General features: G+C 40.2%; 2 protein-coding genes across 5 annotated transcripts in view; one reads left to right on the top strand and one right to left on the bottom strand.

The window, feature by feature from the left end:
- The window catches only part of scube3 (signal peptide, CUB domain, EGF-like 3), a 78,896-nt gene extending 69,679 nt beyond the window's left edge, over window positions 1-9,217 (top strand). For all 3 annotated transcript variants that reach the window (XM_078255471.1, XM_078255473.1, XM_078255472.1), the window contains 7 exons: window positions 223-384; window positions 499-666; window positions 764-925; window positions 1,010-1,207; window positions 1,305-1,457; window positions 7,638-7,717; window positions 8,007-9,217. In XM_078255471.1, the coding sequence (XP_078111597.1) occupies window positions 223-384; window positions 499-666; window positions 764-925; window positions 1,010-1,207; window positions 1,305-1,457; window positions 7,638-7,717; window positions 8,007-8,159 (1,076 nt within the window). In that variant the 3' untranslated portion in view covers window positions 8,160-9,217. The remainder of the gene's footprint in view (window positions 1-222; window positions 385-498; window positions 667-763; window positions 926-1,009; window positions 1,208-1,304; window positions 1,458-7,637; window positions 7,718-8,006) is intronic.
- A 1,506-nt stretch (window positions 9,218-10,723) lies between these two features.
- LOC144521133 (complement component receptor 1-like protein) lies at window positions 10,724-19,804 on the bottom strand. Of its 2 annotated transcripts, none has more exons than XM_078255475.1 (11): window positions 19,675-19,804; window positions 19,396-19,602; window positions 18,336-18,435; window positions 18,172-18,245; window positions 16,503-16,724; window positions 16,180-16,371; window positions 11,819-11,915; window positions 11,633-11,706; window positions 11,364-11,543; window positions 11,081-11,260; window positions 10,724-10,996 (listed from the first exon to the last, which is right to left on the bottom strand). In XM_078255475.1, exons 1-11 carry the CDS (start codon window positions 19,727-19,729, stop codon window positions 10,980-10,982), a joined length of 1,398 nt encoding a protein of 465 aa, XP_078111601.1. In that variant the 5' UTR covers window positions 19,730-19,804; the 3' UTR covers window positions 10,724-10,979. The 2 variants fall into 2 exon arrangements, with proteins under 2 accessions (XP_078111601.1, XP_078111600.1); XM_078255474.1 differs by having other exon boundaries at window positions 16,180-16,374; window positions 19,675-19,803.
- Between the last annotated feature and the right edge of the window lie 1,220 nt (window positions 19,805-21,024).

The following is a 21,024-nucleotide window of genomic DNA, read 5'->3' as shown; positions in this document are numbered from 1 at the left end:
TAAACATAACCGATAACATCAACTAAAATTGGCATTATGTGCTTTGTAAAGGTAGATGTTACAGTGTGTACTGTTTATATAGTATATATTTAAGTTTACTGAGTCACCTGTTCTCGGAACAAGTGTCAACCAAGAAACAGTGTTTCTGTTTATTTTTTTTACTGATTAAAGTGAAGTGTGTCCTCCTATCTCTGACTGAAGCCGTTGTGGATGTTCTCTTAGTCAGATGCTTGTCGGGGTCTTACTACCATGGTGAGCAGGAGCGCTGTGTCCAGTGTCCACCCGGCACTTTTCAGGAGAAGGAGGGGCAGCTTGCCTGTGACCTCTGCCCCGGCAGTGACGGCCACGGGCCTGTCGGGGCACGGAACATCTCCTCTTGTGCAGGTAGCCTAGTTTAAGGTCCCAGGGACAATGTTACAGTGAACATGTATTTATGGTCCTGCGAGGGGCTGATTTTCTTAGTAAACCTTCTCTTGATGTTCTACAAATCTAATCCAGGCCAGTGTCCGACGGGGTCCTTCTCCAGCGATGGTTTCAAACCGTGTCAGGTGTGCCCTCATGGCTCCTACCAACCAGATTTGGGACGGACCCTGTGCTTCCCCTGTGGGGGAGGACTGGGCACCAAACGGGAAGGTGCCAGCTCCTTCCATGATTGTGAAGTCAAAGGTCAGCTTGTGCTCTTTTTATACAGCTAAAAAACTGTACTCAAATAATTTAGCAAAACTTTCTTTACTTAATGTGTCTCTTTATTTCTACCCTGCAGTCCAGTGTTCTCCAGGTCATTACTACAACACCACAGTACACCGGTGTATCCGCTGCCCAGTGGGGACATATCAGACAGAGTTCAGACAGAACTACTGTATTTCCTGCCCTGGGAACACCACCACTGATTTTGATGGTGCCACAAGTGTTTCACAGTGCAAGAGTGAGTGTGAAAATTCCTGTTTTGTGTTTTCAGATTTCTTAAACACAGGCTGAAGACTAATTTGGTTTGTTTGTACACATCTAGACAGGCAATGTGGTGGCGAGATGGGCGAATTCATGGGTTACATTGAGTCGCCCAACTATCCCGGTAATTACCCTGCTAATGTGGAGTGTATTTGGAACATCAACCCACCCAGCAAGCGCAAGATCCTAATTGTGGTGCCGGAGATTTTCCTGCCCTCGGAGGATGAATGTGGAGATGTGCTGGTTATGAGAAAGAACTGTGAGTTTCTCTCTGTCCAGTTGATGTTTCAATGGAATTTAGTGGCTATACTGTAATATAATTACATCATCAATTGTCCTCTCTGTACTACATCCAGGGTCGGCTACATCCATCACCACCTACGAGACATGTCAGACGTACGAGCGGCCCATCGCCTTCACAGCTCGCTCCAGACGTCTCTGGATTAACTTCAAGTCCAACGAGGCCAACAGCGCCAGAGGCTTTCAGATCCCCTATGTTACTTATGATGGTATGTAGTGTGTCTGTCTCATATCTCTCTCAAAACTCATGACAAACACTGTTCTGATCAGGATCCCTAAAATTTGTTTTATTAGAGTTGTGAATAAGATATGTAATAATAATAGCTTTATTTATATAGCATTTTTAAAGCCAGTTACACAGTGCATCACAAAAGACGTAGAATTATCTATGTTTGTAGAAGTATAAAATACAAATAATATAAAACAAGGAGCAATTTACCAAATTAAGAAAAGAACGGTTTAAAAAGAACAAATGCAGTAGAAGCACAAAATAAAACAATTTAAGAAAATGCAATTCTAAAATAATATATTTTGAGGAGAGATTTAAATGAAGATAAAGAGCTACCTTGCCTGATCTCATCAGGCAGCTCGATCCAGAGTCGAGGGGCTCTGACTGCAAAAGTCTGGTCTCTTCTAGCCTCGCTTTGAGGATTTTTTAATAAATACCTACCAGAAGATCTTAACTTTTTGAGGCACTTGTCCTTTGGACAAGTACATTTACGTTTCACTTGTCCATGCACAAAAGTCACTTGTCCGGGTAAAGATTTATCATTTTATAAAAAAAGAATTGTGTTTTGCTAATGCAGAATTCGAACAAACCGCTGAAAGCATCCAAACACTATCAGCATTAATAAAATTCAGTAGAAACAAACATGTCCCAAGAATAGTTTCCCCTTCAACAAGAAAAAAGGATCTCCAGACTCCATAATACAAAGTAAAACTTTACACGCCGGTGTGCAGAAGTTAATATATTGAGATTCTAAGTCAATATTTTAAAGTTTGTTATTACTTTCAGATTCCTAGTCAATATTCTAAGTTACTAAGTTAATATATTGAGATACTAAGTTATTGAGATTCTAAAGTGAATATTCTAAAGTTTCTCATTACTTTCAAATTCCTAGTCAATATTCTAAGTTACTAAATCAATATATTGAGATACTAAGTCGATACTTTGAGATATTGAGTCAATATATTGAGATTGTAAGTCAATATTTTAAATGTTCTCATTGCTTTGAGATTCTTAGTCAATATTTTGAGATATTAAGTCAATATATTGAGATACTAAGTCAATATTTTGAGATAAGTCAACATATTGAGATACTAAGCCAATATATTGAGATTTTAAGTCAATATTTTACATTTTCTCATTACTTTGAGATTCTTAGTTTATATTCTGAGATACTAAGTCAATATTTTGACCAGAGGTAGTGGTGACTTAAACTTGAACTTATACTATATCTAAAATAATTTTGTAGACATAAAAATGGATTTTGCCACTTAATGTTGGTGTTAACTTTAAAAAAAAAAAAAAAAAAAAAGTTATACAATTTCACTAATTTCTACCTGGCAGAGGCTGATTTACCGAAGGGATCCCTTAAAAGGTGTAGTTACTTTACAGTTGATTATTACCTGATATTTAATCCGCATACCTGTAAAAAAGGTATTTTACAACAACTTTGAATGCAGCACGAGGCTTGCAAGGCGAATTTCAAGTTGTTTTTCCGACAACAGCAGCTGCACACTGTCATATGTTCCTCTACAGTGAAATACAGACACACTTTTACACCGTTCAGCTGTCAGCATTTTAACCATGTTAACTAGCGTGACATGCGGCGATGTTTATGTTGTCTCTAACGTCCGTTTTCGGAGCATCAGAGAGAAGCGCAGGCATTTCAGTGGCACCGAAATCCGCGTTGCAATTCGGTCCGGTAGATAACGGTCGTTAAGCCACCGGTGCCGTATTAGCACCGGGTCTCTCGTTTTCTGTCAACGATGTGGCGAGGAGGTAACGTTAAGGCGGAGTTAGCAAGCTAACGTTAGCTAACTAACACCGGCTGGTTCGCCGTGCTTTCATGCTGCATCGCTTACAGAGAATGAGCTGAACAGCGGGCTGGGTCTAACGTTAGCGGCCTGCTAACCGGCTACCACTGGGTCCACTGCCTCGGATTGCGGGGGGGAAAATGTATCGTTTCAAATTGGTAACATAGATGTAATTAGTGGCACATAACGTGAAGTAGCATGGCATTTTATTTTGTTTGAGTTTTAACTTGTCCAGTGGCGCAAGTAAATTTCTCTTCCACTTGCCCTACAAAAAAATCCACTTGTCCTGGACAAGCGGACAAGCCTTAATGTCGAGCCCTGCTTAGGCTTGAATGGGGTTATCAAGTCAGAAATATAGTCAGATGTACTCAGTAGGACATTTTACAGTTTAATAAACTTGTCAGTGCAATCTATGTAATTGCAACACTCTAAATTACTTAGAGCACATCTGATTTGTAATTTCTTACTTATCGACCAACATATACGCTGATGTGATATATCTGAAATAAGATAATAGCCAGTGGTAGAAGTATTCAGATTATTTACTTCACTAAAAGTAACAATACCACACTGTGAAAATACTCCATTACAAGTCCTGCATTCAAAACTTAACTGAAGTAAAAGTACTGTACCAGTCAAAGGTTTGGACATGCTTTCTAGCTCTGATTTAGCTACTGAGTGAGGCATCACACTTCTGTTCCATCTTTGTTAGGAGTCGCACATGTGCAGTACCTACAGTGGGGAGAACAAGTATTTGATACACTGCCGATTTTGCAGGTTTTCCCACCTACAAAGCAAATATTTGAGTATTATACAATTTAAAACATTGTATGATTTTTAAGTAATTAATTTGCATTGTATTGCATGACATAAGTATTTGATACATCAGAAAAGCAGAACTTAATATTTGGTACAGAAACCTTTGTTTACAATTACAGAGATCATACGTTTCCTGTAGTTGACCAGATTTGCACACACTGCAGCAGGGATTTTGGCCCACTCCTCCATACACCCTTCTCCAGATCCTTCAGGTTTCGGGACTGTCGCTGGGCAATATGGACTTTCAGCTCCCTCCAAAGATTTTCTATTGGGTTCAGGTCTGGAGACTGGCTAGGCCACTCCAGGACCTTGAGATGATTCTTACGGAGCCACTCCTTAGTTGCCCTGGCTGTGTGTTTGGGGTCGTTGTCATGCTGGAAGACCCAGCCATGACCCATCTTCAATGCTCTTACTGAGGGAAGGAGGTCGTTGGCCAAGATCTCACGATACATGGCCCCATCCATCCTCCCCTCAATACGGTGCAGTCCTGTCCCCTTTGCAGAAAAGCATCCCCAAAGAATGATGTTTCCACCTCCATGCTTCACGGTTGGGATGGTGTTCTTGGGGTTGTACTCATCCTTCTTCCTCCAAACACGGCAAGTGGAGTTTAGACCAAAAGGCTCTATTTTTGTCTCATCAGACCACATGACCTTCTCCCATTCCTCCTCTGGGTCATCCAGATGGTCATTGGCAAACTTCAGACGGGCCTGGACATGCGCTGGCTTGAGCAGGGGGACCTTGCGTGCACTGCAGGATTTTAATCCATGACAGCGTAGTGTGTTACTAATGGTTTTCTTTGAGACTGTGGTCCCAGTGCTCTTCAGGTCATTGACCAGGTCCTGCCGTATAGTTCTGGGCTGATCCCTCACCTTCCTCATGATCATTGATGTCCCACGAGGTGAGATCTTGCATGGAGCCCCAGACCGAGGAAGATTGACCGTCATCTTGAACTTCTTCCATTTTCTAATAATTGCGCCAACAGTTGTTGCCTTCTCACCAAGCTGCTTGCCTATTGTCCTGTAGCCCATCCCAGCCTTGCGCAGGTCTACAATTTTATCCCTGATGTCCCTACACAGCTCTCTGGTCTTGGCCATTGTGGAGAGGTTGGAGTCTGTTTGATTTAGTATGTGGACAGGTCTGAGAGAGTCAGAATTTTTACTGGTTGGTAGGTGATCAAATACTTATGTCGTGCAATAAAATGCTAATTAATTATTTAAAAATCATACAATATGATTTTCTGGATTTTTCTTTTAGATTCCGTCTCTCACAGTTGAAGTGTACCTATGATAGAAATTACAGACTTCTACATGCTTTGTAAGTAGGAAAACCTGCAAAATTGGCAGTGTATCAAATACTTGTTCTCCCCACTGTAGGTCAGCACTACTAGCCAGTCAGAAGCAGAGTATGAGGGCGTGCCACGCTAGCAGCTAGGAGAGCATTATAACGTGTGTTACAAAGTGACGCACGTTCGTCACAGAAGTAAAGGCTGGACTACAATAGAGCTGTTTGTGAACAGTGTTTTGTGTTGGAGATGGTAAGTCACTTTGGGGTGGGCTTTTTCACTTTGTTAACCTATAATATGCACAAAAGAAGAGAGAGAGAGAGAGAGAGAGAGAGAGAGAGAGAGAGAGAGAGAGATATAAGCAATATGAGCACTTTAATGTTGTTGCATTTTACTGCTTTGGATGTTTATTGTTGTGCTAATTTGAACTCCTTTATATACTGTTGGGCAGTTTAATCTAGTGCAATGCATCATATTCTATAAAGATAATTCGTTTATAGCATCGCTGTCCTGTGAGAACCAAATATCTTGAAAATCCTCTGAGATGTAGTGGAGTAGAAGTATAAATTTGCAGAAAAAGGAAATGTTAAATGCACTTAGTTACGTTCCACCACTGCTAATATCTGCCTGTTCAACCTATGGGTCTAGCTCTATTCCCAACATTGTCCTGGGGCCTCATTTATAAAACTGTGCGTAGATTCTATTCTGAAAGATTTCGTGCGCCAAAAGTCAGAATTTTCATCCGCAAAATTCAGATTTATGACACCTTGCGGCGCACACCGGTACGCACTCTTCTCGTTATAAATACGGACGTGCATTACCTTATGCGGTCGTGCACGAGCCTCACGCTCCTCCCTAGGTCGTCCCATATTTGTCCTAATAAGGTCCATGTTAATCAATCAATGAATATAGCAGCCTTGTAAAGAACCCTTGATGACCAATCATGAAACGGAAAAATGGGGAAAAAAAACATGATTCAGTGATTGTGAGATCGATGCCTTAACCCTTACCCTTGTGTGGTGTTCATATTTTTGTTACACAGCCTTAATACTTAACAGATTTAGCTCAATTACCAATGATATATACATCATTTATGGTTCATATTTGCCATTTACCCTTGTGAGATCACATTTATGATATTTTTTGTTTTTGTGAGAAAACAAGTTAATTCAATTATTAAAAAGGTAAAAAATAGAAAAGATTTTTGATCATTATTGGTGCTCATTTCTTAGAACAGGTGAAAGTGCTTGAAAAGTAACAATTTTGTAACTTTGTGTGGGAATAGCAGGTGCCCCACACACACACACACAGTTAAGTTTCATAGCACCTACAATTATTACACTCGGGTCCAGTAGACCCGAACACCTCCTATGTAATAGTTAAGTGTAGGGGGTTGTACCGTGTGCAGTCATTGAAAATAAGTTATTTATGTTCTTCACAGAAAATGAGCCAAGGCCAATACGTTTGAGTTAGAAGAAATAATAAATAGCATAATTTCTCTTCATTATTAAAAATTTAGAGTGTGCTCACATCAACATGTTTGGTCAGGTGCCTTTGTCGTTCTTATTGACGCTAAAAGTCTCCTTTAGCGTCCGCTGCACGGTAGGGGAGGATTCCCTGCCCCTCGCCGGGCGCCGCGACTGGCTCTGGGTCGGCTTGGAAAGAACGGGCTTGTTGGGTTCAGGAAAACAAAAACTGGGTTGAGTTCGGAAAACGGGGATACCATCGGAGTTCACTAAAAACGCAGTTTACAAAACTTTGAGAGCATTACGCACGATCACGCGCATGGTCAAAAGGTTGCGGAAAACTGGGCACATTTTTACGCATGGAAATTCTTTATAAATCCCGACTTTTGCGAGGAATGTTGCAACGGCAAATTTCACCCTGCTTCACGCAACTTTTTTCGTGGGTAACAGGTTTTATAAATGAGGCCCCTGGTTACTCTTAATAATCCACAGCCCTCTTTCATTGGAACTTTCCAACAAATCGTCCCTATGGCAACCGTTTGGTAAACCACAGAAGACAGCCAAAGTTATTTCTCATTACTGTGAGCACCACAAACAATCACCTACATTGTATTGTGACAGAGGTAAAAATCTCTCGAAATTTCCAGTAGGTGATACTAAGTACATTCTTTCACACCTGTGTATTATTTCACCACATAACTTGTTTTGGATACAGATGGCCTGCTTTCATCATTTCATGACGTGACTAGTAGTAACTACTTGTGTTGTTTTTATAAATTCAGAGGACTATGAACAGCTCGTAGAGGACATAGTGCGAGATGGAAGACTCTATGCCTCAGAAAACCATCAAGAAATCCTCAAGGTTAGCAGTTTTACGTCTTACTGTGTTGATGTCCGGCTTGGCGTTTTGTTGGTACATAAGACCACCTGGGAGAGGCGACTGTTAACCAATAAGCCGTACCTGTGTTCGGCTAAACAAAGCTGTTGCTAAGAAACACCAGTACTTGCATGAGTCAGCCACTTTGTCAATTTTGAAAATATTTGCCAATGCTGTCATATAGGTGTGTAATTTGTTTCCCAGCATTGTGCAATAGCTTCAAATGTACATGTTATTAAGATATGCATTTACACCAGTTTATTCTTCCCTACAGGATAAAAAACTGATTAAAACTCTTTTTGATGTGCTGGCTCACCCAAACAACTACTTTAAGTACACCACTCGGGAGTCCAACGAGATGCTTCCCCGCTCCTTCATACGCCTCATAAGCAGCAAAGTCTCAGCTTTTCTGCGACCATACAAGTAAAGCTCACACAGCCGCCGAAGTACCGGATCGTGATCCCCGACACCTCCCCCCCTTCACCTTACAGGCCATATCCCGCAACTCTCACAGGACTTAAAAAGACATACTAGTGTGTTTACCCTCGTATTTTCCATAGGCTTTGACAATAAACACTATGCAGACCTGAGAAATACTAAAAATTGGTGGTTTAGGGTTTTTTTTGTCAGTTTCCATTTAGCACAGGCCTGTAATCCCTAGCTCAAGCATTTAGCAGGGGATGTAGAATATGTGAGTAGGTTTGGTTTCTGTTGTGTAATGAAACCACCAAAAACAATAGAAACGCAAATTTCAGACAGGAGTGGCGTGTTGTGTGCGCGGTTAGAGCTTGTTATTGTTTTTGCTTAAATGAGCAGTCTGTTTTCAACTCCTACAATTAAGTAGGACTGTAAGTGTTGTGTAACCCTAGTTCCATATTCAGTGTCTGTGTGCTGTCCTCAAGGAGAAGCGGTTCAAAGTCATGTCACAGCTGCATTCCAGGTCATTCAAAGCCTTACTTTATTTGAGCTCTTAGAGCAGTTTCCAATGGTTTTACTGTTAAAACAGTTAATCTGTTTTGTTACGCCCGTCTAGACTGTAGCAGTGTTTTCCAACCTTCAGATAATTTCTGTTTCTCTTTTTTTAAGTCAACTTCAAGCAAATACAAACAGGTGGTTGTCATTCCAGGAACATAGTGGACATTTGTGAGCTACAGAAATGAGATAATGTGATGTCTATGGGAACATGTCTCAGAGAGAGGAATGTCTTTGAGGGACATTATGTTTGCTGCTTCTTTTTAAAAAGGTCACTTTAATTCTTCAATCTTCATGTTGTCTGATATACTCTACACAATAATAGTCTCTAGGTTAAAAACAAGGAATCTCCACATCTCCAATACTTTAGATCTTACACACAGGCAATGTGACATTATCAACTTACTGTATGTGGACTACCAGTTGTGTTTTTATTTCAATCTTGTAAATAATGAAAATTAGACGAGGGTTGAATTCTTTAATCCTAAATTTCTCAAGCAGGATCCCTAAAAATCACTTTCCGCCCCACCCGTCTCAAATCCAAAGACCCAGTACCCCCTTAAAACACCTCTCACATTTTGTTCTGTCCCAATAATGACCGCTCTTCCAAAGACCGCCACAGAAAGGCCGGGTCACTTTGTTTTGTGCACTAAATTTAGAGCCCACCATCCTAACCTTTTAGTACAAGTGCAATGAATGAAAACATCTTACTTTTTACACCCTATTGTGACCCAGCCTGTGTGTTTAGGCTGCATTCTTGTCAAGACTCATTGTATAAAATATTTGTATAAAATATTTATCAGTCACTATGCTCTTATTCAGAGAAAGAAAATGTAAAGTCTGTCAAGAAATGTAATTTAAAAGTATTAGGTGTGTAAAAAATACTTTGATTTCAAAACAGCGACCAAACCAGGGTGAAATGGTTCAACTTCAGTTCTAATACATCACACCTTGTTAGGATCTGCCAAGTTAAAGGAGTTGTTCGACATTTGGGAAATACTTATTCACTTTCTTACTGAGGAATTACGAGATTGATCCCACTGTTCTGAACAGTTAGTTTAGCACAAAGACTGGAAACAGCTAGCCTAGCTCTGGCCAAAGGTAACAAAATCCACATACCGGCACCTCTAAAAGCATTACATCTTGTTCATTTAATCAGTAACAATGCAAAAATGTCACCTGGAGTCTCTGCTTGATGCCAAGCAACACAAAGACTCCAGGAAGGACTCGGTAACAAAGTGAATACATTTCTTAAAATTTAGGGACTATTCCTTCAAAGTCATTGTCACCACCACTGCAGTCAAATTGGAACAGATGACTGCATTGTCACAATGTTAATCCCAACCCCTTAACCTGTATGTTCAACCCTTTATAAATAAATTAAGTGTCAACGCTATTCCGATATAACAACGATTTTCGGGGAGTACATTTTGTCCCCACTGGTGTATACAAAGTGACATGGACACGTCATATCATATCATTTTAAAAGTACCCAAACTTTAGGATGACAAGGGAAGTTGACCACATTGTCAAACTTGAGGGCAATTCTGTGCCACGCCATGAAGAACTCCTATCCGACCCTCTTATACAGCATCAGATTATATCCATGTAATAGATGCCAACAGGCAGCATCCCAGTGTGCTCACTCGGCCCTCGTGTCCCAAAATTCCCCCTCCCACCAATCTTTCCTGCAACCTGATACACTTTTTATTAATTGTTGCCTTTTAATGACAGTTTGCTATGATGTATCATAGAGTTGATAATGATATTTGCACTTGAATTGTTATTGCTCATGTAAAGAAATGTCTGGATTTTGTATTGTCTTTTTAAATGAATGGAATTGGTGTTCTTATTTTCTTGTAGCTTGTTTGTTCATGAAATGCTCACTCACCGTTTAGTCTATAGAGATGATATACATGACATTATCAACTGTTTAATCTATGTACAGAGGTCAATGAAACAAGTTTGTACTTGTTACTGCCCAAAACACTTATCAAAATAAACATACTGTACTTCAGCTTCATTTCAAAACATATTTTAATGTCTGTATAATGTGTATTCAGCGTCATTTCAAACATTTTAATGTCTGTATAATGAATATACAAGTTTTATGAAAATATAAATTTCTATAGTGCATTATTAAAAAGGTGGAATATAGGAGAAATATTGTAGAAAGGAAGACCGTTAAGCTTGAGACCATCATTTTCATCCTCCAGTGACTGCAGTTTCAGGTTGAATATTGTAGTTTTACATTTCAACTAGCTTACTAGCTCCCCTAGTTGCGGCGACGAGCTGAAATAATGTGATCACAAGTTTAAAGTGTTGTAACATTAATATCAAGTAAAGCAAAAACAAAACAAAGAATTGATTACTTACGTGTACATTTGGGGAGGCCAGGGAACCATCGGCCATCACCACCACAGGTAACCGTGCTCGGGCCGATCTTTTTGTAGCCCAGGTTACACTCGATGGATATAGTGTCCCTGTCTTGGTACAGCTTGGCCTGAGCTCCTGTCCAGTAGGCGTTGGGCACATTCGGAGATGGACATGTTATTTCTGTGAGGACATAGAAGTCAATTTTTAAATTCTATCATGTCAAAAAGCAAATAAAAGTTGTATGAAGATTAAAAAAGTGCTGTGTTACTATAGTATCAAGGACCTTTGCACGTAGGTGCAGGATCACTCCATGTCCCGTTCTCGGTGCACGAAATGTGCCTTTGTCCAATAAGGGTTCCCACACGACAATGATAGCTAATAGCACTCCTGTATGTGTAAGGTGGCTCCTGAGAGCTGCGGATCTCTGCATTTGTCTCTCTTGGAGGCTCGGCACACACCACAGCTGGAAGAGATACAGCAGTGTTTGGCACAGCTAAAGAGGAAGGAAAATTAAAGGCTAAGACAAAATTACAGTATAGTCGTTGACTGTACCTTCACAGGCAGGAACACGTCCATCCCAGCCTTGGCTCATGCAGTTTCTGGTTGCCTGTCCTACAAGATTATACCTGATGAAAGGATGAATCAAAAGTCAGTTTCAGAGATGAAGAATGCAAAATATTTTAAATATATAGTGTAGTATGCAAGAAATCAGTGCAGTATAAAAGGAATTTTCCTTACCCCTCATCACAGACAGCTGTAGCAGTGTCTCCAAACTCCACTCCAGTATATGTAAACTGTCCGTTTATAATCTCTCCTGCAGAGCCACATGGCTTTCCTTTAAAGGATAACACGCTTAAAAGTTTAATGCTCATTATGACCGTAACAAATATTTTAGATTTATATACAGAGCATCAAAGATTACATACAGTGGCTTGCACAAGTTTACACACCCATGCTAAAGTTGACTAAAGAGGAATTTAAAACAAAAAAAATCTCTTTTGGAAACTGATCTTAATGCCTTAATTAAAATTAGGAAAAATCCAACCTTTAAAAAAGGACACCAATTTTCTTTGTGAGTGACTAATGTATTGTCAATAAATAAATGTTCTTCCTATGTTAAATTCCCATAGAGGCAGGCAGATTTTAAAGGCTAGTTATTTCATGGATCCAGGATACTGTGCATCCTGATAAAGTTCCCTTGGCCTTTGGAATTTAAATAGCCCCACATCATCACATACCGTTCACCATACCTAGAGATTGGCATGGTTTTATTTCAGTTAGCCTAATAACTGGTTTGATTTCCATTGAGATGATTTTATGGAAAGTACCCCATGCCAATCTCTAGGTATGGTGAAGGTTATGTGATGATGTGGAGCCATTTTAATTCCAAAGGCCAAGGGAACTTTATCAGGATGCATAGTATCCTGGATCCATGAAATAACTGGCCTTTAAAAATAAAAACCTGCCTGCCTCTATGGGAATTTAACATAGGGGTGTACTTACTTATGCCCCCTGTATTTTAAGGAAGAACATTTATTTATGATACATTATTCAAAGAAAATCGGTGTCCTTAAAGGTCGGATTCTTCCTAATTTTTTTAATGAAGGCATTAAGACCAATTTCCAAAAGATGTTTTATTCCTCTTTTTAAGTCAACTTTAGCATGGGTGTGTAAACATATGCAAGCCACTGTAATACAGTACATCTGTTGTAGGAATGGGTTCTTCAAAAGAGCCACGCACAAAGACAAATGTGCATTATTTTCATCTTTGTAATTAAACAGTATGCCACATAAATGTCCTACTATGACATACTATGACACCGGTATTTATAGTATGTCACAACAAGTGACAAGTCAGTATTGTAGGTTATAAAGTATAGTAGGTTATGCAGTCATAGCAGGTAATGAAGTCATTGTAAAGTAGGTTATAGTCATAGTGAAGTCTGTCATGAAAATCAGAAAAATGTCTAAAAGTCACAGTATGCAATGAAAAAGTTAGCATTTTATGCTGACACTGTACCAAGTCATTTAGTATGCAATAAAAGTAATTCAGTATGCAATAAAATTCATTGTGTAGCAAGTCAGTCATTTTATAGTAAGTCAAGTTATTTTATAGTAAGTCATAAATAATTGTATAGTATGAGTATAGTATGTCAAAAAGCCATTAAAGAGTCAAAGTATACTATGTTGGACACCCATTATAAAGTTATAGTATGCCTGAAAAAGTGATAAAAAGCCATAGTATAGTATGCCAGAAAAGTCATGTCAAAAAGTCATATAGTAGGCTATAGTGGGTCATTAAAAAAAAAAAAAAAAAAAAAGGCTTTACTCTACGGCTACATCTTTTGCCTGGTTAATGCATGAGGTACGCATATTCACCGCACATTTTATAAATATCCCTTTATGCATGGGAAATTACATATGCATCGTTTCAAACATTTAAAATTAGAGTCACAGTATTCATGCTATGGAAAATTGTTAGCAGTAACTAAGATCTGCAATAATGTAGGGCTGGGCAATATATCAATATTGTGATATGAGGCTAGATATCGTTTTAGATTTTGGATATCGTAATATGACAAACAAAAGTGTTATCTGTCCTTGGTTTTAACGGCTGCATTACAGTAAAGTGATGTAATTTCTTGAACTTACCAGACTGTTCTAGCTTTCCTATTATTTGCCTTTACCCAGTTATTCTATTACACATTAATGATGATTTATCAAAAATCTCAGTGTGTACATTTTTTTGTAAGCCCAATTGTCAGCCCTACAATGTCGCCGCAATATTGATATCTAGGTATTTGGTCAACAATATCGTGATATTAGATTTTTTCCATATGGACCAGCTCTACAATAATGTAGAAACACATTAAAAGGGGTGCTAGAATGCAAAACCGATTTTACCTTGTCATAGTTGAATAATGACAGTTTAGTGGATAACTAGGACATACATAGAACCTCAAAATCCCATTGACACCTCTTTCCTCTGCAAATCTCACAATTTGAAACTGTCTCTGAAAACGGGCAAATCTCAACGAGCCGCCTGGTTGACGTCAACTCGGCGGCTCCTCCTCATCTGGCTCTAGTCTCAATCTTTGTCACGCCCAAACATTTACATAGGCTACACCACTGATCTGAGGTCAGGTAGTCTTCTGAATAGGTCGCGTAGATCTCAGAAATTGTATACATTGTTCATCTGCTATTTTACCACTAAATTCACTTCTGAGACTTTTTTTTTTATGCGAGAAATCAACTATGTAGAGGTCAAATATGGGCTGTTTTACGAAAATTGATGGTTAATTGCAAATTTTGTCCGACTGTGTGTCGGAGATCAGCGGCCGGTGCTGCCTGTGTTGCTGCCTCGCCGCCCGGCCTGCCTTCCTTCACAGACCCCGGCCTGCTGTGAGGTAGATGGAGCTCCATCATGGCTGGCAGCCCACGGCACTCCATACCCCCGCAAAGTCACCGTTTTTTGGGGTTAATGGACTACCAAACACCACATCCCTGACAGAGCTCCAGGGCCTGCAGCTCCCCTCTTCCTGCTAAATGGCCGGTGTGTGTGAGTGAGCGCGGTCAGCGTACTTGTTACGCCAGCAATCTCTTACCACAGGTTCCTATAATGTGTGTAATTATAATGTGTTGAGTTATTTAAACAAACGATCGGGGACATAAACGCCTCTTGTCCGTGAGTCTCATTGATAGAGCCTGTGGCTGGATGGAGCTCTATCAATGAGAGCTAGCTAGCCTCCTCTTAGAATTCCTCAAATTCACAAAAATGCATTAAATTGAAATCAGACACCATTGTTGGCTTTATAAGACCTTGGGGTAGATGTTATACAAGTGGCGTGACGAAATTCAAACTATAAATATAGCTACCTCTAGTTATGCCGGCAGCTGCCAGCCAGCCAGCTCCGGAGCCCCGAGTATTCCAGTACCCAGGGAAACTGGTGACTTTCACTGGGTATGGAGGTTGCCGCTTTCTCGTCAGAATGTGTGGAGCTCCTAGCTAAAGTCCGACAAGTCTTACCAAATTTGCAATTAGCCATCAATTTTTGTAAAACCACCCATATTTGAGCTTTATATAGTTGATTTCTCGCTAAAAAAGTCTCAAGTGAATTTAATAACGAAATAGCCTGACAATGTGTAACTTTGCAGTGTCTTAAATATGAGACCTGCTGTCGTCTCCAATGTGTTTCTATGTGGTTTGCTCAAACCAATCAGCGCACAGCTCATCTAAATATTCATGAGCAAACCATATTTGGAAGAAAAGCTCTTGTTCCAAATAGAGCTATATTCACAGGGTAGTTAAAGTGCCCATATTATGCTCATTTTCAGGTTCATACTTGTATTTTAAGGTTGTACCAGAATAGGTTTACATGGTTTCATTTTCAAAAAACACCATATTTTGTTGTACTGCACAGCTCTCTCACTGCTGCAGATCCTCTTTTCACCTGGTCTCTGTTTTAGCTACAGAGCAAGACCTCTTCTGTACAATCTTTGATTGCACTCGCACATGCGCAGTAGCTCAGATGTAGATCATGTCAGCTAGCTAGCTCCATAGACAGTAAAAGAAAGGCTGTTTCTCCAACTTTGGTCAGTTACAAGGCAGGATTAGCTGGGAGACTTCTAAATGAGGGTGCACATGTAAGTAGTTCTTTTGTAGATTATGGTTAACTTGTGTTGTAGCAGTGCTTTGCTATGGAGAACGAGGTAGCATGCTAGCATTAGCATGCTAACGCTACAAGGCAACGCTTAGCCAGCTCGTTTCGGCTTGTGACGTCACAAGCCATGCCGATTTTGAACAGCTCACCGGAGACTGAAGGCAGGACACATTCAGAAACTGTATCTCACTCAAAACAGCATGGATGGATTTTTTTTTCAACACAAAAGAACACCCCAAATCCCAGAAAAAGTGTTTTTTCATAATATGGGCACTTCAAGGGCCTAATAAAATAGCATTCGGGCAATTTTCAACCCAACCCATGTTACATACCCTATTAGCAGACCTTAAGGAACAGTGTAAAATACCCTATATAATCATTCTATCACCCCTTTAATAAAGCCTGAAACAAAAGACGAAGGATTATAAAAGCCCTTACGTTCACATTTCAGCCGCAGTGGTGTCCACTTTCCCTTGATACACCTGCAATATCTGCTGCCGCCTGCTTGAATGTATCCAACCGCACACACATAATGGACTCTTTCACCAGAAGCGAAAGATGTCCTTTGGATGTACTTGTCAGCGAGGTGGGCCTTGGAGTTGTGGTTGTTTACTGGCACACCGCATCCCCCTGCTGAACAGAGTAACTTGTCAGTTTAGATACCAAAAAGTTTTACCCCCTCCTTTTTAAATAAACCGAGATGGCAGTTTGAGCTTCTGCCCAAAACCACAACTGATTATCCAGTAGAAATACCAACTCACTTTCTACATCGGGTGACTCAGTTTTATCATGTGAAGGCAGGCACCGAGGGGGTTGAGGGTGCCACACGCCACCAGGACCACAAGTGACCCGCTGAGCTCCATCCAGCTGGAAACCCTGACTGCAGGTGAAGATCACGTCGTCTCCCACCCGGTATACAGAAACACCTCCAGCACTGCTCACAGAGTTGGCCACTGCAGGGGTGGAGCAGGTGGTCTCCTCCTCTGAAGAGATTCATGTTAACAGGTGATTTAGTTTCCTTCAGATAGATTTGGCACTTTCTGATGAAAACAATGGGCCTCATTCACCAATCGTTCTTATACCCCACTTACGCAGTTTTCACTAATATTCTGGCATTCACCAATGTTTTCTATTTGGGATTTGTTCTTCGGTAAGAACATAATCTATGCACACTCAAGAGCACTCTTACAGCACAATTTAGAGCCGACATGTTTGCCCAAAATAAGTAGTTATACAGTTTTCAGCCGTTCGAATTTAAATTAATGTCTTTATAATTGTGTTACAATTTGACACATTGTTTTAATAAATACGCACTACACTTACTGCTGCTCATTCGTAAAGCACTTTGAATTGTATGGTGTATGAATTGTGCTAGGCCTATATACACTTCATCAGTTCTGCGCCCTTCTCTGAATACAGCGTTCACTGCATGAGTAATTGTATTCCATGCATCGTTTTATTTGCTGCTTGTATCCACTGCCGACGCTACTAAATATGATGCCTCGTTTTTCGCTAACCGGCAATTTCCACTGGATGCGTAACGGCTGCGGAACGTCGACGGAGTCATTAGGTTTCCATTAAAGTCAATGTGTGTATTTCCACTGACTGCGGAGCGTCTGCGTCACTACTCCGTCCTCGTGACTACAGCTGTCAGTCATGGACGCAGCCGTGCCGCAACAAATCCGGACCTACTAGGTATTGACGGATGGCGGAGCACGCAGCCGTTCCGCAGCGGAGCCGTTCCACATCCAGTGGAAATCTACAGTAACTTCTTGCAGCAGTACCTCCACTTCAGAATTACTAAAGTTTTGCTTTTTGGAGTCAAAGCCTCCACAGTCTTTACCACGTGTTTCGACATTTCTCTAAGTGTGCAGACGGCCCTGCCATCTCATGCCCTTTTATGGGAATTAACGGGGCGTTTACCTATGCTAAATAGGACCAACGGGCACGAGCTTTCAAGTTACGAAGACATTGGGATTCATTCTAAGACACACCTGTGAACAATTCTGCTGTTTGAGAACACGTCATTAAATCAGACGTAGACTTTTCTTAGGAACTTTAAAAAAAGAATTTAAGGAAAAAAAAACACCCACACACCACTTAAGATATTGGTGAATGAGGCCCATTATCTGCAAGTAGTTCTGCCATGTTGTGCTAGTGGATAGATTTAGCTCTGGACACATACAAAACATGACTAATATGACCTTACATTGAACACAATCAAATCTTTTGTCACCTTTATTCACATAATGGAAAATACATTTAAATTAATTAAGGGATTAAAACGCCTCCATTGTGCGTCACATTCAGACTAGTTGCTCATTCTTGACACCCCACCCACTTTAAAGCTCTTAAGGTGCAGCAACCAGTGTGTAAAGAATATGAATGGCTCTCAGATGTTGTATCTGTTAAGGATGCCCTATTGCTCACCTTCACAAGACGGGAATTCACCGGTCCAGCCAGACTTCTTGCAGATCATGTAGTTGAGTCCTTTCACAGTGTATCTATCAGCGTGGGGATATACTGTATAGTCACTCAATCTGAGGCTTATTCTGGTCAAGTTTTACAGGATTTCTTTCAGGTTTAAAACTCACCCCTCATTGCATACAGCATAAACTTTCTCCCCGACGAATGAATTCCCTTCATAATAGAACTCTCCATTGAGTAGCTCACCGGCATTGCCACAATATTTCTCTGTCAGAAATAAGGGAGGGAGAGAGTAAGGTAAAATGTGATTTACAAGGTAAGGGGGAAACAAGACGGATGCCTTTATTTCACCACATTGCAAAACAACCCACCTAAGCTGCTGTAATGCCTACATGCCAAACACAGTTCGTTTTGGTAGAGGATCTGGGCAAAACCTCCTACAATCCGATACAATCCAACAGCAAACACCAGAAAGACTGAATGTAAATGGTAGTCAGTATTGGGGATTTTTAAAGACACTCGTCTCCAAATATTAATGTTATCTAGTAATGATAACAAGTAGGTTAGTTTAGGTTTAAAGGATCGGTCTCTTCATAGCCTGTGAACGGGACACTTACAGGAACCGACAACTCTTATTTTTTGGGGGCATTTGAGGACTTTATTTCCTCTAGAGTAAACCTCTACATATGTGCGCCTGCTCTACCAACTGAGCTCACACGGCCACAAAAACAACTGTTAATATACAGGATTGGAAAAAGGGTGCATCTTTCAGCAGGATGCTGCTGAATCAGGTGCTTTTCAACTTGGAGGTCAGCAAACTTCCAAGACAGAAAAAAAGGGACTTAATACTCAATAGTTTAACGTTGGCCTTTTTGCCCGATTAAAGGCTACAAATGAATCATTTTGGTGCACGAGTATTGATTTAAGACAAATCTAAAATGAAAGCTGCATAATTATCATGCTTTTATTTATTTTTTATTCTAAAGCATTTTTCTAGGCATTTAGAGCCCTAATGTTATGTTGATTCTCCTTAAATTTTAAGTTGGCACCCAAAACCACCAGTGATTTCCCCCATGGCCGCTAGGGGAAAGCAGTCTGAAGTCCCCTAGTTCTTTAAATAGCCTAAACGCTGAGAATGGCTCACAGAAACGTGAAAACAACATACCGTCTCTTAACCTTTATTACCGAACTGGATAGCGAATAAGTGAACCAGATAGGCCTACTTACTTTCGCATTTTAGGGTCAGTTTGGTCCATTTTCCATCAACACACTGCACAGATGGGCTCCCTCTGGATGGAGTCAAGTCCTCGGCGCAGTCATAATACACCTTCTTCCCGCTGCTGAACGTCCGCGTGCTGGAATATTTCTCCGGCTCTCCCCTTAGTCTGGTGTACGGGTACTCCGGTGGAGCCAAACATTCCTTCGGTACTTGAGCTGACAACAAAAGTTTAAATATAAATCAACAACAATCACAATCTTCGAAGTGTGGATTTTTCGTTTAATTACCTGAAGCAAGTAAGGCAAACGATAAAACCAGAATATTCCACCCGACGTTCCTCATGTTTGTCGTCCGTACGGCTCCGTGCAGTAAACAGATCGTCAAAGAGATCCCAAAACAAATGTCAGCAGCAGGTTCGGATCAAGCAATTTATAGAGAAGGAGCCGCCCTGGAGACAAGCTGACACACACACACACACACACACACACACACACACACACACACACACACACATACATACATATATATATATATATATATTTCAAACAGAACCTATAGTTGTAATATTGTGATCTGCATGAATAACTTTAAGGGCTAAACCAATTCATTTGTATCTTTAACAAGCCAAAACAAGCACATATTGGGCGCGGAGATATCCCAAACGTTTACACGATCTTCTAACAATCCACTATATTCACTATTCAACAGCACTCCAATCTACAACCTCCATAAATGACCATACAGTTGAATCAATACCTCTCTGAAACATCACAACCTTCTGGCCACTCATTGTATTTTACAATGTCATTGTATATTTGTATTTCCCCTGGTTTGGAACACATGTGTATGGGACTCTTGACCCGGTCAAAGCGTTTTCAGCATTTCTATATCTGGTTATTTTAAATTAGAACTGAAAAAATGGTTGGTATTTTTCTGTCATTGTTGCTGCAGTCACAACAGAGCTTTGTCAGCATGGTTTTGATTTACTGTGACTGTGATTGGACCCCAGAAGTAGTGGTGGAAACAGCTCTTAGATCCCTTACTTAAGACAATACCACAATGTAAAAATAACAATTACAAGTAAAAGTTCTGCATTAGCTTCTATATTAGCAGGGTTTTAAGTATTACAGTATGGTACACAAATAAGCCTTTTAGAGTACTAGATTATGGATGCAATTACATGGATGCAATAGAGGAAATTGAAATGTTGCACTTTAGGGTACAGACACACTTTATACTGTATATACTGTCTGCTGGAACCCCCCCCCCCCCCCAAAAAAAAAAGTTAAAGGATGTAATCACAAATGTGTCAAGTTCTGTTTATTTGATAGTTGTTTTACAAGAAAAAAAAATACTAACACATTAGTGTACATCCCTTTCTTTTAAATATCTGTGTGGCCTTTTTTTGTTTGTTTAATATTTGCAATCAGCGTGGAAATTAATCAGAGCTTTTTATCTGGAATCTTCTCATTTCAGGATCATTTCAGGCGTCAAAGCAACTTGCAGATTAAATTCTCTGAAACACAATCTGACCCTTTCCTTCTCGGTTTCCCTGATGACTCACTCTGCAGCTCATGAAAGTAAATCACTTCGTTATGTACGTTTAAACACTCAGTGGGGAGAGCAATAACTCCTAA

The sequence above is a fragment of the Sander vitreus genome, chromosome 7 (assembly GCF_031162955.1).
Source record: "Sander vitreus isolate 19-12246 chromosome 7, sanVit1, whole genome shotgun sequence".
Taxonomy (NCBI): Eukaryota; Metazoa; Chordata; class Actinopteri; order Perciformes; family Percidae; genus Sander; species Sander vitreus.
Note: the sequence above shows the minus strand (reverse complement) of the source record. Positions and strands in the feature narration are given on the sequence as shown.